The sequence below is a fragment of the Haemorhous mexicanus genome, chromosome 21 (assembly GCF_027477595.1).
Source record: "Haemorhous mexicanus isolate bHaeMex1 chromosome 21, bHaeMex1.pri, whole genome shotgun sequence".
NCBI classification, from domain to species: domain Eukaryota; kingdom Metazoa; phylum Chordata; class Aves; order Passeriformes; family Fringillidae; genus Haemorhous; species Haemorhous mexicanus.
The window spans coordinates 6,294,802-6,310,266 of record NC_082361.1 but is presented as its reverse complement, the minus strand read 5'-3'; the positions used below and the strand labels follow the sequence as shown (position 1 = coordinate 6,310,266).

Below are 15,465 nucleotides of genomic sequence, written 5' to 3'. Positions count from 1 at the left end.
CAGCAGCACAGCCCAGCCTTCCCAGCCACCCCACACTCCCAGGGATGCAGCAGAGCAGGGACTTGGTCCAGCCTGCAAGGGATGGACCTGCCCAGAGACAGGAGCTCCTCCTGCCTGCACATTTGTCTGACACAACTAGGCTACTTCAAACCAAAACCCACTGCTGCAAGGCATGCAGCCTTCCAGAGCCTTCTCCCCTCCAGACCTTGCCTGCAGATACAACAGATCCTCCTCTCCCAAGTCACTGCAATCAACTCCTGATGCTCCCAGTGTCAGCTTCAGCTTTGGCAGGAATGGATGTGACCTTCAAGCTCCCCCTTCCAGAGCCAGCCTGGGGCTGAGCACCCACGGAACACCCAACCCAAGAGCTCCATGGGTGCTGCTGAGCAGGGCTTGTCATCCCCAGCCATGGCTCACACTGCCTGGGAGAAGAAAAGGGAATGGCCAAGTCCAGGCTGCTGGAAAGCCATTTTTTGCTGAGTGCAGAAGTCACAGAGTAGGTGGTAACACATCTGCTGCAGTGCCATCAGCTGCTGAAGGGAGGGGAGTGGTGAGCACAGTGACAGCCTCCCTCCCCATGCAGGTACATCATGTGCAAGCTGCAGGGCTGGGGTCTCTTGGGAGGTTCCCAGGGAGGTGGCAAACACACACACATGGCTGATCTCACTGCAAAAGGCAGCACTTTTTTTTGTTGTGAAGTCATAACTCCATTTCTTTACACCAGGTGTAGCCATGGTGTAACCAGGTCCTCACTGGTGTATGGAGGGAGCTGCAGCTTTGCCTCACTGACCTTGGGCAGAGCTACCAAAGCTCAGCCCAGCCTGGGATGAATGTGGTCAGAAGTTATCCTTCCTTTCTCCCTCATTTACAGCACTCTTACACTGGAAGGGAAGACAGAACAAAAGCAAGGAGATGCCAACAACAACAGCACAACCCATAATTCAGTATAAAAATGCTTGGAGGGCATCCTCCCCAAGCAGAGGAGTGTTCTGCATCTCATGGAAGCAGGAGCTGCTCCTGGACGGCTGCCACAGCCCCTCACCCTGCCCTGGGGCACACACACCCTCTGGGGATGGTCTTCACCTTTAGGGGCAGCACAAGCATCAGGCCCAGGTTTCTCTCCAAGCATGCAGGAGTGATTTTTGAATGTTCTAATCATTCCCCAGGCTGAGAGATGCACTCAGAGGGAGACTCTGGACACCCACAAGAGGCAGAGGATGGACCAAGGAGGGGGTCACACTGCTGTGAGATGAAATACTCTCCACACAGGGAAGGGGCCCATTGTTCATGGCTTGGCACACAAGCAGCAAGAGGCATTTTTACGTTTTTTACCTTTTTTTTTTTTAATGAGAAAGAGAAGGAAGACTTGCTTTGGAGGGTTTCAGGCTATTTTATGTCTAAGCCTGTGGTGAAAATCTGGAATGAAAACTTTCATCAGTGACTCCAGCAGGTGCCCAGGGCAGTTCCTTTCAAGATTCAGCTCCTCCAGCCAAGCAGCAAAGGGACAGACCCGTTAACAAAGGCACCTTTTATCCACAGTGTTAATAAACACTAACTGAAAGTGTTAATAAAAAGAAGCTTTCCAGAGCCTGAGCTATGACCCCAGTTTGTCTCAGCTCTTTGCATTTCCAAGCTTGGAGATGAAGCAAAGCCCCAGCGAATCCCAGGATTCATTCCCAATACACATCCCTAATTCTTCTCTACTCTAAACAAACATATTTAAATGCAGACTTTTATTCATCACAAACAGCAAAGTATCTTTGTTCCTCTCTCCCTCACTTTAAAGGCCATGCAGAGGAAGGGAGACAAGAGAAGAAAACTCTTTGACAGCCTGCAGCCAGCAAGTCCTGCTCCTCTCACTGCTCCCGAGCTTGGTTCCAAGTTTAATAAAGGTGTTTTGTCTCCTTGCTTAATAAGTGGAATTACCATAGCAGAAAGCCCAGCGGGGGAAAGGGATAGCACAGAGCATGAGTAATCACAACTGGTTTGGGGCAGGTTTTGCCATTTGGGTCCTGTTTCAAGGTTATGATGACATAGTGCTACGGGCTGGTTTGGAGTTACCACAACTCCTGCCAGACAAGGAGTTGTAAGTTACAATGTGCTGCAAGCAGGGAGAGCTGCTGGGACAGAGCAAGGAAAATGTCATCTGAGCTGGGAAGAGAAGTTTCCTGTTCCTTACATTTTATTCCCTTATTTTATAATGCAGCATTGCACTTGCCCTGCAATACTTTGCACAGTGATGCCTTTAACTCCAGCTCACAGGGAGTGACTTAAATTCTCACATTCAGAACTTGTTTCACACCTTTGTTCTCACCCAGCACCTGCCAAACTGGGTCGTAGATACTGCAGCCAGACAAAATTTGCTGGCAAATCTATGGAGGAGAAGCCAAGCTTTCAAAGAGGGAACTGATATGGGTCAGGACACGTCATGGAAAAAGACACCTGGATGGAGAAAGTCATCACTTATCACTGGAAACAGGGGACTGCAGCAGATCCAGTATCATCTGCTGAGGGGAGCAGCCAGCCTGGTGCAGCTCAGCTGTACTCCAAAACTTCTTCCAGCAGCTGCAGCCATGGCATGAATTTAAAGAGCATAAATCCCCCCCTGCACAGAGAGCAGGGGCAGAGCCCACCTGCAGGGCTTTGAGGGCAGCTGCCAGCCCCTGCCTCCCCCTCACCTCTGCTTGGAGCCCCAAGCCCTGCAGCACATGGATGACTCCACTCAGGGCTGAACATCAGGTCCCCTCTCCTTAGTCACTGGGGATGGACACTGCAGCTGTCCCAGCTCCTGCCTCAGCCACGAGGTATTTATTACCTGTATTTATTTCCAGCAATAGCTCTCCTACCAAAGGGAAATGTTTCTATTAAACAGCACAAGTTCAGAAACCACAAACAAACAGTAACTTAAAGCCTAAGCCAATTCTCTGAAACCTCCACAATAAATACCAGGCCATTCAGGGAAGTACAACAGACAACAGCCCTGTCCCACAGAACACCCAAATCCTCTGTAAATAGGCAAAAGCCTTAAAAGTGTGGTGGGAAGGATGGAGGCAGCCAGGCACAAGGGTTTCAGGCTCCCTGTGCAGCACTCCCCACCTCACCCACAGCTCAGGCACTGAGCTGAAACCAAGTCTGAGCCAAGATGCTGAAAGCAAAGTAGTGATTTGCAGAGCCAGAGCTGAGCCCCCCAGCATCACCAAGGGGGAATCACCCTCAGCAACAGCAGCACACTCAGTCTGGGGCTGGCAAAACCAAGCCTGATCCCAAGCCAAAGAAATGCTCAAAACCACAGAGCTTCCTCTGCAGCCAATGGGTCAGCTAGGAGAGGTTTGTTGACATTTCTATCTTGACCATTTCCTCATTTTTGAGGGCTTCATAATGACTGTTTTGGCATTGCAGGAGGAGGAGCAGTGCCTCCTCTTCCACCAGCTCTGCTGTCAGAAAGAAACAAGGTGAAAGGAGGATCTGAGTCCCACCTGCAAAGAGGCATCCAAAATCCTACCAAACCAGGGAGCTGCCAGTGCCTGACACAGCCCTGAGACTCTACTTTGAGAGGGCCAATACTGCACCCACTGAAAATATAAATGTATCACCTGGAATTGCAGATATACAGCTGGGAGAGATGCCAGCTCTGAAGCAAAGTTCATGTACAAAGCTCATGTACATCCTGAGAGTGGACATAAGGGATTCTCTCAGAGGGACCACAAAGCCATGGGTGGTTAAGCAGAGAGGAGAGCATAAATTCTCCAGTCCCTGAACTCGAACTCACCACCCACACATCTCCTGGAAAGCTTTTAAGGGGTCTGTAAACCAAAAATCCCCTGACACCAAACTGAGGTGCTGGGGGGGAAGGCTCTCTCCTGTCATTCCATCCACCCCAAACAGAGCTTGCTGCCTTCCACAGGGAAGTCAGCACCACCCCTGTAACTGACTGTCCCTTCAGAGACTGGTCCATTTGTTATCTTTCATTTTAAATGGATCAGACATGTACAAAAGCCTCCCTTGAGAAGGAAGAACCAAGATGTGAAAAGGATGGGAAGATCCAACTGCCAGGTGTCAGCACTAATCCACGTCAAAGGGCACGCTGTCAACAACTCACTGCGAACTTCCAGGAGGAAGAAAATGCTCAGAATAAAACAGTTGAGACCAGATAAATGTTTCTCATTCATTATCTGGAGTCCAACTTGGATTTCTCAACAACACAGCCAAGACAAAGCAAGCACATTAATAAGAGAACATCTTTTCCAGGGAGCTCCGTGCCAGGAGTGCAGCCTGCCCTTGAAGGCAGCAAGGCTGGAGGCAGGTGAAGGCTCTGTTTGCCTCTCTCCAATAACAGGTATTTAGTTTTCTACGTCACTTTGCTTTATCATAGCCTGAAACCTGGCCCAGCACCCAGCTCCACCTCCCCATCTGCTCCCTGTGCCAGCTGGCTCTGTGGCCCAGGGGATGCCACACAGCCCAACAGCTCCCCAGACCCAAACTGGGCACCCCCAGCCCTGTCTGGGAACTCTCCTCCTTGTGAACATCCATGGCATCCATGCTGGAAAACCCCACAGGGCAGATCTCAAGCTGACATGGATGTTCACAGGGAGGGGAGTGCTGGGAGCACCCATGTCCAGGTCAGATGGGGAGCTAGAAAACATGGCAAATTCACCCCCAGATCCTTCCTCAAGTATTGGGACTGGGAAAAAACCCACTGGCCATGGCAGGGAAGGGCAGAGCACAAAGCTGGAGAGGCTCCAGCAAAGGCATCACCTGTGCTGGCAGCAAGTGAGCAAACAGCCAGCCCAGGCAGGAGCCAACAGGTCAGTGTGCTCCACTTAACTCCAACCATCTTCCAGCTCGGACAAACCACTGGAGCACATCCTCCCTGGGCTCTCCTGGGGCTCCAACTGCAGCCAGCCCAGCTCCCCACAGGCCAGGCTGCAGTTTGGGGTGGGAAGGGGTGCACGGCAATACCTCCTCCCACCCCACAGGCACTGCCAGCTGGGGCATTGTGCAAGCTCCCTGTCCCTTCCCCAGCCAGGAATGCTCCAAACCTGTGGCACGGTGAAGGTGTGGGTGACTCTGCCCCATTATTCACCCGTCTGCCATCGAGATGTGTTTTGGGGAGGCAGCTGGGTTTGTAGGGAAAAAATCCCCAAATCCTGTCTGCTCCCTCAGAGCCCAACATGGTGCATTCAGCCTGGTCTTTCCCCCAAATAACTGCTCAAATGAGAATGTCTATTTTGGGGCAGAGAAAGAACACCCTTCTATCATGTTTGCTTTGGGATAAAAGACAAGACAAGCTAGCAGAAAAAAAAAAATATTTAAAATATACACATACCTATACATTTTTTTAAATAGAGGAAATTAAAATGGACTCATTGAAGTTTTCATAGCTCAAGGAGCTTTGAAAAATTTGGAGAGAAGGAACAGAACATCAAGTTTCAACTGTTTTCAGTGGAAAAGCCCATTAAAGGAAAAGGGATCTTTTGCAGAAAGATATATGTTTTGCTGATTTTAACAAAAAGGACTGTTCAGAGGAGGGGAAGAAAAGCTTTTATTTGAAGGTTTTGAGCATTGCTTTTGCACCTTTACAGCACTGCTCATGAAAGCATCCTCACAAACCTGTTATTGCTGGAACACAGCGTGCCCAGGGAGAAGGTAGATGTGACCACGTGCAGGGTGAGGGCAGGGCTTTGGAGACAACCCTTGCCTGTGCCATGAAAATGAGCAGTTATTACAAAAGAAAGGAGAAAAAAACATATATTAAAAAAATCATCAACTTCCTTCCCTTCCACTAGGCCCCTGGGAAGGGGAAATGCTGATCCTCCAGCTCACAGATGGTTCTCCTGGAACAAGCTCCTGGTTTCCACCCCGTGAGCCACATCTAGTGCTGGGGGTGGATTTTGGAGGAGGCATGAAGGACATCAGGCTCCCTCCTGCACGTCAGCAGCACTGCACATGCCATGGGGTGCAGTGGGTATTTCCTGGGATGAAACATCAGCTTTGCCCACAGATCCCTCCCCAGCCATGACCACATCTCCCACTGCAGGAGAGGAAGCTGTGGGTTGAGCACACACATCCCTGGCAATTAAAGTCGTCTTCTTAATATCAACCAGTCCCAGCCATCCTGTGACAGGGAACAGAAAATATTAATTACATTCCTGCCATTTGAGACTGGTTTTGTTCTCATTCAGGTGTTGCTGGACCCGAGTCCCATTTGGTGACAATCACAGTGTCACTAAGCAACGACACAGAAGGCTTGAGCATCACCTAAAAGGTTTTTTTTCCACCTTGTGTCTTCTCAGAATTTCCCACAACTGCGCACACAGGGATGAGTTTAGAGAAATGTCACCAACAAAGTGCTCAAATTAATAGCAATAAAGTGTAAGTGCTCCATGTGGCAGGCAGAGCCCTGCTGGGGAAAACGACCTGTGAAAGCTGAAAAAGCAGCCCACGATGAGACCACTGGGAGAAAAAAAAAAGGCAACAAAACAAACAGTCCATTTCAATCTCCCTTTCATAAAGAGCCAAAATGAACCCAGGAACACATCAGAGAATAATCATTTAGCACAGATCAAACAGGAGAACTAGCATATTAAAAATACACGCAGCATTAATCAGCTACACAGAGTTATGTGCCATCATTTCCATAAATAATACAGGATCAAAGCAGCCCAAGCAGCACTATCAGTTAATATAGTCAGCCAGTCAGTCAAAATAGAGTAAAGCTGCCTGAAAACTGTGGCTGTATAATTTGCCAGGAATAAAGCAGATTCATCTGAGAAGTGGCATGACCAGTTAAACGGGTAAAGGTTACCAGCAGCCTCACCATTAGAGGGAGGTGATGCCACAAAGCAGGAAAAAAAAAAAAAAGAAAAAAAAAGAATGAAAGGTTAATGCAGCCTCAACAAATTTTTTTAAAAATACCCAAACACTTGGAAAATACCAATATATCTTGTCTAGAGGTAACCCCAAGAAGGGCCAAGGTGTGGGGGAGAGGTGGGAGGACTGACCCTGCTGGGAGCTTCCCCAGTGGCTGGAGCAGGGGTGAGCCATGGGGTGCAGCCCACCAGGGCCCCTTCTCCAGGCTTGGGGCAGTGCCAAGGGGCTCCCCTCAGCCTAGGAAAAAAACTCCCTGCTGCAGAAACCATCCTGCCTGCTCAGGGTGAAGGCTCAGCACCAAGAGCCTTTAAACACCCACCCATCCATGCATAGAAAATGCCTGTGTCATTAGGCCTTTTGCTGAAAGGCTGCAGAGCCATTTAGCTGCCCGATTTTTAAAACGAGCATGTAGAGCAGAGCTATAAATAGCAGGGATGCTTGCCTCGTCATGTTTCTGGGGGCTTAGTTATAAGAACAGGGGACAACTGAATTAAAAATGGTTAAAAAGCAGTGTCTTGGCTTCTCTGCTTTAAAGCTAAGTTGCCAGAAGAAAAAAACCTTCAAGGTTTTTGCTTTTTTCTTTTTCCAGGCAAAAAGCGAACGCCCATGGCTCATGCTCAGACTCTGAATTGGATACATTTACAAGGCAAATTTAATTCATACAGCAGGTGTTCCGAAACATTAAAAAAAAAAAAGAAAAATCCTCCTTTAAGCAGCACAAGACCAAGCTAAGGCTTTGCATTAGTTCATGCAGCTCCAGGGAAGCTCCTCATTCACTGAAATAGGACCAGTCTGTGTGAATGAGGAGCAGAGACCTCCAAAATCTCTTCCAGAGTCGGGGCAGGGGGAAAGCCCTGGAGGGCTGGGGCAGAGCTCCTGCCAAATCCAGGGGCTGGCAGCCTGCGTGGCACCCCGACCCTGCTGCACCTTGGGTGACAGAGGGCCAGAGGAATTTTGCATGGGAAGATCCAGATGAGCAGCAGGCAGAGGAGGAATTCAGCCTCCAACAAAAGAGCCGCTCTGGGCAGCTCCATCGGTCCGCAGGCAATTACAGCCCCGGCAGCGTTGGGAGGGTCTGTTCTTCCCAGGCAGCTAGGAGAAATCCCGGGAAACCAGGCGGATGGAGCAGCCCCCTCCCTGCTCCCTGCCTTTATTAAATCGCTGGAGAAAACAAGAGCAGACAGCCAAGCTGCTGCCAGGACAGCAGGCAGCTGGGATGCAGGGGCTGGACCGTTTTCCCTGCATCCCTCCATGCAGGGATGGGAGCTGTGGGGAGTGAGTGACCCTGGCAGGAGAGGGGACAGCCTGCCCTGCTCCTCCAGGAGTGGCAGCTGCAGGAGCCAGCACCAGCAGCATCGGGAAGTTTCCTATTGAATAGGGGGGAAAATGTTCTGCCAGACAAATGAGGTTCAATTATTCCAAGTCTAGAATGTCTTGTTGGAAATGCTTCCAGACTGACAAGCTTTAATCCAATAAAAGACCCTTCCAGACAAGCCCTGCTGTGATTTTGGGAGCATTTCCCCCTGGCAGGGACCCAGCAGCCCCCAGCCCCTCACTGGGGATGGATTTAGCCCCAGGCACAACAATCTTACAGGGCAGCCTCAAGGCACAGGACACTCACTGAGCTCACTGGAACCTTGAGCAGAAGCAAAGCAAGAACAACCATTCCATTTCAGTCTGATACAACCCAAAAGTCAAAATAAATTTTTTAAAAAGCAAATAATTTCCTGTGAACCAGAAATCTGGGTTTTAGCCAGTTTAATGAGACTGAATTGCAAGTGGTTCTGTTCTCCTGGGGTGCTGGAGACACACGACTCCCCAAGGCAGGGCAGATGGCTGGATTGCAATCTAGCCTTTAGCTCATAAAATATATTAATATCCCCAACCAATTACAAAGTGCCAGACTCTGCCCCTCTGGACCCACTCCCACCCAGCGATGCCTCGCTGCACAAGGCAGCCCTGTTGAGCTCAGACATGCAGCACCTGCCAGGGCAACACAGCCTGTAGCTTTCCAGGACTTCTAAAGCAAGTCCAAGCCCTCACTCCATCCTCATCCAAGAGCTCAGTGAAGTCTCAGGTGCAGTCAAGGTACAAAAATCCAGCTCCTCAACATCATTTCTTTGTTTGATTTTTTTTTTAGGTGCTTGTCAGAGGTAAGGCAGAAGGAGCCTTCCCTTCCAGGCAGACGGATGTAAAAGGATCCCAGCCTTCAGCACCCGGCCTTGGCACAGCTTTATTCCCAAAGCTGGCAGATGCATCACACCACCACGAAGAGCTCTGCTGCTTCTTGGAAGCACCAGTGAGCACCTCAGATTGGCAGCAGCTCCCTGACAGTCAGCTGCTGTTAGCTCCACAAATGTCACCAGCTCACAGAGCCTCAGCCCTGGGTGTTCACAGGGCTCTCGTCAAAACCCTCTGGAGTCTTTCCTGAGACTTCAGCAGAACTTCACATCCAGGATCTCAGCTCCTCAGGAACAGCCTGTTCTGTGCTCCTGTGCGCACAGCCCTGGGGCATGGCATGTCCTGGATGTCCCTGTCCTCACACTGCTCACCATCACTGCCACAGGCTCAATGCCCACCATCAGTGCCACCCAGGTGGGCAGATCCCAGGATCCCAGCCACCTGCAGGGCCACACTGGAGTGGCACAAGGACCACAGCCCCCTCAGGGATGGGGTCACACATCAGTGTAGGCCTTGACACCACCACACCTTGACCACAGCAGTCCTGTCCCCTGTGGCACAGCCAGGCAGGGTCAGGGTGCCTTGGGGGAACAGGCAGCACCACCACAAAGGTGCTCCAAGGGCAGAACCAGGCACTGTCCAGGAAGCCCATCCCAGCTGTCTGGACAGGCACAACCTTTGCACCCTGTGCAAAGCTCAGTCTGTGTCACAAGAGATTTTTGGTGACACTCCAGCACTGTCCCAGCTGCCCCAGCCACCCTCACAGGGCCTGGAGCAGTCAGGGACATCTGCCTGGGACATCTGCCACCACGCAGCCTCAGACAGAGCACTTGTTTCAGTGCTCCAGTACCTCTGCCTCCCCACAGGCTGGCGTTTGGGTATGACCAACAGCAGCCAGGTAAATAACATCACCTCACAGAGATGGTGCCATTTTCCGAGTGGCACCTCAGTGATGATATGTCTGAATCTCAGCTACCGCTTAAAATAAAAACAAAAGGCAAAATCCCGGCAGAGAGAAGTTAACCAACGAGACCCTCAAAGCTCTACAGATCCTCCAAGAAATATCCTGATTTTCATGAGCATTGCTAAGTCCCAGAATCTCAATCTTGAGTCAGGACAGTTGGGTGCATCTGATTCAAGAATGATTCAGATGGGAGCGTGGAGGCAGGCAGGAAGGCAAGGGAGTGACATTTTCTGCTTTGGGCAACATGTCTTTATTTAAAACTCAAAGATACAAACTTATTATTTGATTGAAAAAAGGCACTCTCTGCCCTGGCTGCTCCCGTGCTGATCCTGAGGAACAAGACCATCCATCCCCCTCATCCTCAGCTTTCACATCCATGCCTTCATTTCCATTTCTTTAAATAAATTTAAATCCTGCTAGCACCTTGAACACAAGTTATCTCTGTAACCACATGGAACACAATCCTGAGCCCTCAAACAAGGAAGGCTTAAGCTGCCTTCCCAAGTAATGAGCAGAAGGAAAGTTCCAGCTCACCCTCCCTGGCTGCTCCTGCTTGTCCCCCACAGGATCAGAGGCAGAGCAGGGGCATTCAGGCAGGTGGACCCATACACAGGTGGGAAGACTTCTTCCAAAGCTGGATGGGAGAAGAGGAGGAGTCATCCAGAGCTGCAAAAGGGATGATGGCACAAGATCCTGAAACTACCTTCAACAGCTTGGCTGTTTCTGTCCTAGCAGGATTTGAGAGCTCCCAACCCCTCGATGGGCACAGCCCCAGTGTGGCAGGGTCTGGCCTAGACCAGTCTTTCCTCTACAACAACACTGTAAGTGCTGTGAGGACCACCCCAAACCTGCCCTCACCACCCCTCCTGTCAGAACAGGATGCACAGATCTTTCTCCACATGCCCTGCACAAAAGCAAAACCCTCCAAAAGTCCCCTCCTCAACCTGTCACCTCCCCTGTGCCCAGCCAATTACCCAGGTCATCCCAACGCCCCCAGGGATCTGCCAGGCTCCTCTTCACAAGCTAAACCCATGAGCTAATCCCCCACAAAGCTGCAGCCACCCCCCTTTGAGGGGCTCCGGCTGCACCTCCTCCATCAAGCAGCAGCTCCCCAGCCCGAGGTGGCCCCACGCTGGTGGCCACCAGCCACTGACTCAGCTTTCACACATTTCCGTGTGACACCTTCCTCTGCTTAATGCTCCAAGCCACCTGCATTTCCGGCCCTGTGGCTGCAGCAGAGATCGTTCCCTGTCCCCTCCTCTGTTGCACAGAGGTGAGGAGTCAGACCCAAAGTCACCTCTGGGAGCAGGAAGGCAGGTGAGGCATGACAAAACAGCAGGGAGGAGAGATGTAAAGACACCAAACCCAGGGTTTGGGTGCAGCTCTCCTGCTGACCCGGCACAGCAAGGCTGTGAAAGGACATTTGGGTTCTTCAGCCCACCCCCCTGCTGTGCATGGGGCTGGAAGAGAGTCAGAAGAAAATGTCCTTCAAAGAGACCCACGTTACTCAACGCTGCCCTAAGAACCATGTGGAATTGAGGATTTTTTGTTCCCTAGGCAGGGAAAGTCCAACCAGGACCATGCTGGCCACAGCAGCTGCATCTCTGCTCCAACACAAGCATCCACCCGAGCAGCAGCCATTCCCAAGCCAGATATCCCAGCAAAGCTCCAGCTCCTGCTTAAAATGAGACTGTTGGGGATAAAAGGAAGAGGCAGAGCCTCTATGGTAGGTGCTGAAGGCTTTGGTGATAAGGCAGGGGATACGTTAAGCTTGTCTCCACAAACATAAGGATTAGCAATTTACTTCCCTTAGAAACAAAATCCAGGATTTGAACATGATCACAGGCTTGGAAAGAAAAATAAACATCATGAAACTGGGAAAAGGAGGAGGACAAGAACAGAGCAAGCAGGCAGCTCGAGGAAAAACAAATCAGAATGAGAAATGCACTAAAGTCAGAACTGAAATCTTGGTAGCTCTGAACACCACTGGCCCTGAGGCCTCTCACACCAATCTCTTATCAGTGATAATGCTGCGAACATTAAGGGAAGCCTTTCTAATAATGTGCATGAGAAAAGGCCCATTTGTTTAATGCAACAGAGCACATAATGCATTAATTACCTACTGAGTTGGAAAAGTGATGTTGAAAACATGCTTGAGTTAAAGCAAACGGAGGGTTTCAGCTAAGCCCATTATGTGCACTGGCTTTGCTGTGGCTTTGGTGCTTAAAAGCCTTTGAGAGCAAACCTCTGCACAAGTCACAGCAGATGGGGCAGCACAGAAAACCCCACACAACCCACAGAGAGCAGCTCCCACACAGAGCAGGGCGGTACCCTCCACCCCTAACGCCAGCCCAGGCTCCCCCATCACACAGGGGATGCTGCCAAGCCCAGCATCTCCTCCTGATGCTGCCTCACCCACCCTCAGGTGCCCTAAAACCCCCCCAGCCCTGGAGCACACCAGCAACCCCCCCTCAGCCAGGGCTAATCTCCACCTGTCACACTCAGGACTAACAACCTGGCCTCTTGGAGAAGACAATCTGCCCACATGCTCCTGCCCTGGCCATCACCATCACAGTGTAAAGGCACCAGAGAGCAATTCTGTGATTAAGTGGCTGTAGCCATTAATAATTAGCACGTTAAAACTTCAAAGGGTGATGCTGGCCTCCACAATACAGACTCAGCACAGCCAGGGGTGGTGGTGGGGAGTGCTCATCCTTAATGCTCTCTTTTCCCAGGTGAGAACTGAGGCACAGGGGTGAGGGCAGCCTGTGGGAGCACAGGGATTAGACACAACATTCCCCAGACTCCCACCCCTGACAGCTCCAATGGCAGAAGACATAGAGGATGTTATGTAACATGGAACCTGGGAGCATCCCAAAGCCACTGCTAAACCAGCCACTTCATGCACTTGTCACTCTGCCTGCAGGAGCAGGATGCTCTTGAGGAAGCCATTGGAGCTCAGGGTGGGAGACCCAGAGCCAATGGATACTAACGGATACCAATGGAAACCAATGGAAACAAACACAACACAGGGGTCAGAGAGGGAAATGTGCTGGAAGAAGCTTGGGATGTGTATGTGGATCCCCTGGTTGGCATCCAGAGGTCACACTGTGCTGCACTGAGCTGCTCAGTCCCATCTGTCTGATCAGGCACAAGAGGAGAAATTACTTTTGCTTTAAGAACACTCAACTCATCCTACCTTTATCAGCAATTCCCAATCTTAAGCCATTCTATTTCTTCCAATAAAAGCAAAGACAGAAAATTCAACAGAAAAAAGCAAATTAAAGTCTGGAAAACAAGCGACTCCAGATCTTCAGCTGATTTTATTTCTAACCAAATGAAAAAAGTTGATTAATCCCCTTGTTCAGACTGCTAACACTACCAGAACAGACTGCATCCCTTTCACATCCGAGGAAGCTCAACGTACTTAAGCTAAACATCTTCCAGGCAAAGAGAAAAAATAAATATAAAACAGGAAAGAATAAGTGCTGTAGTATTTGCATGTGTCTGAAGATATAGCTTTGGAACTGCAGAGTGAAGCCAAGTTCTCCAGTAAAATAAGTGGACAAAGCTCCATCCTTGGATTTCAGCAGTTTTGCCAATTTAATCTAAAGGTAAACCAAAGTCTCAGCTTTGAAGAGCATCAGTGTTTCACCTCCCAGCAGGTGACCAGTGCTGTCAGTGCGTGCTACACCCAGAAGGAGCTTCACCTGAGAGCACAGCTCTCCCATCCACCCTGCACCTCTCTCCTCCTTACACCCTACACTGATAATTCCACTTACTCCTGTTGCCATAGCATCTTCCTCAGCTCTAAGTCCCGACTATCACAGGGGCAGGATGAGGCCTTGCATGGGCTGCACTGAGACACATCATTCCCAGCACAGATGAAGCTGGCGCTCATTTCTGCCCCTGCACACCCATCAGATGCCATGTGAGCACCCCAGCACCCACTGAGCTGCAAATACACCTCCTGACACCGGTGAGAACACAGGCTCTGGTGACCCCAAGTCATCACTAACCCTGCTCTCTCTCTGCTGCCAGCACATCGAGGAAGGACACCAGGGACACTTGATGGCTGTGGAGCAACTCAACCTACAAAGTCCTACATCGGGGGATGCCCGAGTCCAGCATCCATTCTCTTGGCCACTGTCTGGATGCAAGGTGATGGGAAGGACCTGTCTGCATCTCCTCCACCGAGAGCACAGTGCATGCCAGGGACTATTGCCTGAAGGACGCTCCGGGCAGCCTGGACCAGCACCTGCCCCGCTGCTCCCCAAAAGCACCGGTAACAGCCCCGGTAACAGCACCGGCAAGGCACGGGCGAGGCACAGCTCCCCTCCAGACCGCATCCCGGGGTCGGCACAGCGGCACAGCCCCGGACCGGCCCCGCGGGGAGGCCGGGCAGGGCGATGCTCGGGGGGTTCCGCAGCGCGAAGCTCCCTCAGCCCGCCCCGCACGGGGGTCGCCGCAGCCGGAGGGGCCCGGGCAGCCGCCGCCCCGTCCCCGTCCGCGCCTTTGTCCGCCCAGCGGAGGATGGGGCGCAGCCCCGTCCCGCTCCCCGCCGGTGGCCCCGCTGACACCGCCTGGCCACGGAGCCGCGCGGGCCGCTCACCTGCGGGGCCGCTGTCCGCAGCCTCCTCCTCCTCCTCCTGCTCCTCTTCCTCCTCCTCCGCCACCGCCTCCTCCTCCTCCGGCGGCGGCGGCGGCGCCGGGCTGCCCCGTGCGGGCGCGGCGGTACCGCGCGGCCGTGCGGGCGGCACCGTGCCCAGGCTGCTCTCAGCGGGGCCGCCGCTGCCGCTGCCGGGCTCGGCGGGCGGCGCGGCGCTGGCGGGCAGCGCGGCGGTGGCGGCGGCCAGGAGGGCGGCGAGGCACAGCAGGGCGAGCGCGGTGCTCGGCCGGCGCCTCATGGTGCGGCGCGGGGCTCCGCCATGCACTCGCTCATTGACGCGGGCGCTCGCACACGCACCGAGCGCGGCCGGGAGCGGCGCCGGGCGGCGGCGGCTCCTCCCGCCGCCTCAGCCAGCCATGCCGCGCCCGCGCCCTGCGCCCCTCCGGCGGCTCCCGCCGCGCCGCGCCCCGGCTGACAGCGCCGCGCCCGCCCCGCCTCGCGCCGCCGCGACCAATCAGCGCCGCGCCCGCCCTACCTGACGGCGCGGCGCATCCAATCAGAGCCGGGTGGGGGCGGGCCGAGGGGCGGCGCGCGGCGGGGAGGGGGCGGCATTGTGCGGGCGTGAGGGGCACCGGGCCGGAGCTGTCGTGCCCCCGGCAGCGGCGGCGGGGAACGCACGGCCGCCTTTCTTCGGGGGGTGTGTGCGCTCGATTTGTAAGAATACAGGCTTTTAAAGCTTTTAACTTTTTGTTACGTTTAAAATTTTTATTAAAAAAATCAAATTTCCCCCCATCCTCCCCGGCCTCAGTTTTGGGAGACAACGAGCAAGGCGCCGGTGAAT

At 52.5% G+C, this 15,465-nt stretch overlaps 1 protein-coding gene across 1 annotated transcript in view; it reads right to left on the bottom strand.

Annotated features, from left to right (window-relative positions):
• Positions 1-15,049, bottom strand: part of MEGF9 (multiple EGF like domains 9) — a 48,964-nt gene extending 33,915 nt beyond the window's left edge. The window contains exon 1 of the mRNA XM_059865429.1: positions 14,628-15,049. Coding sequence (XP_059721412.1) covers positions 14,628-14,922 — 295 coding nt within the window. The 5' untranslated portion in view covers positions 14,923-15,049. The remainder of the gene's footprint in view (positions 1-14,627) is intronic.
• Between the last annotated feature and the right edge of the window lie 416 nt (positions 15,050-15,465).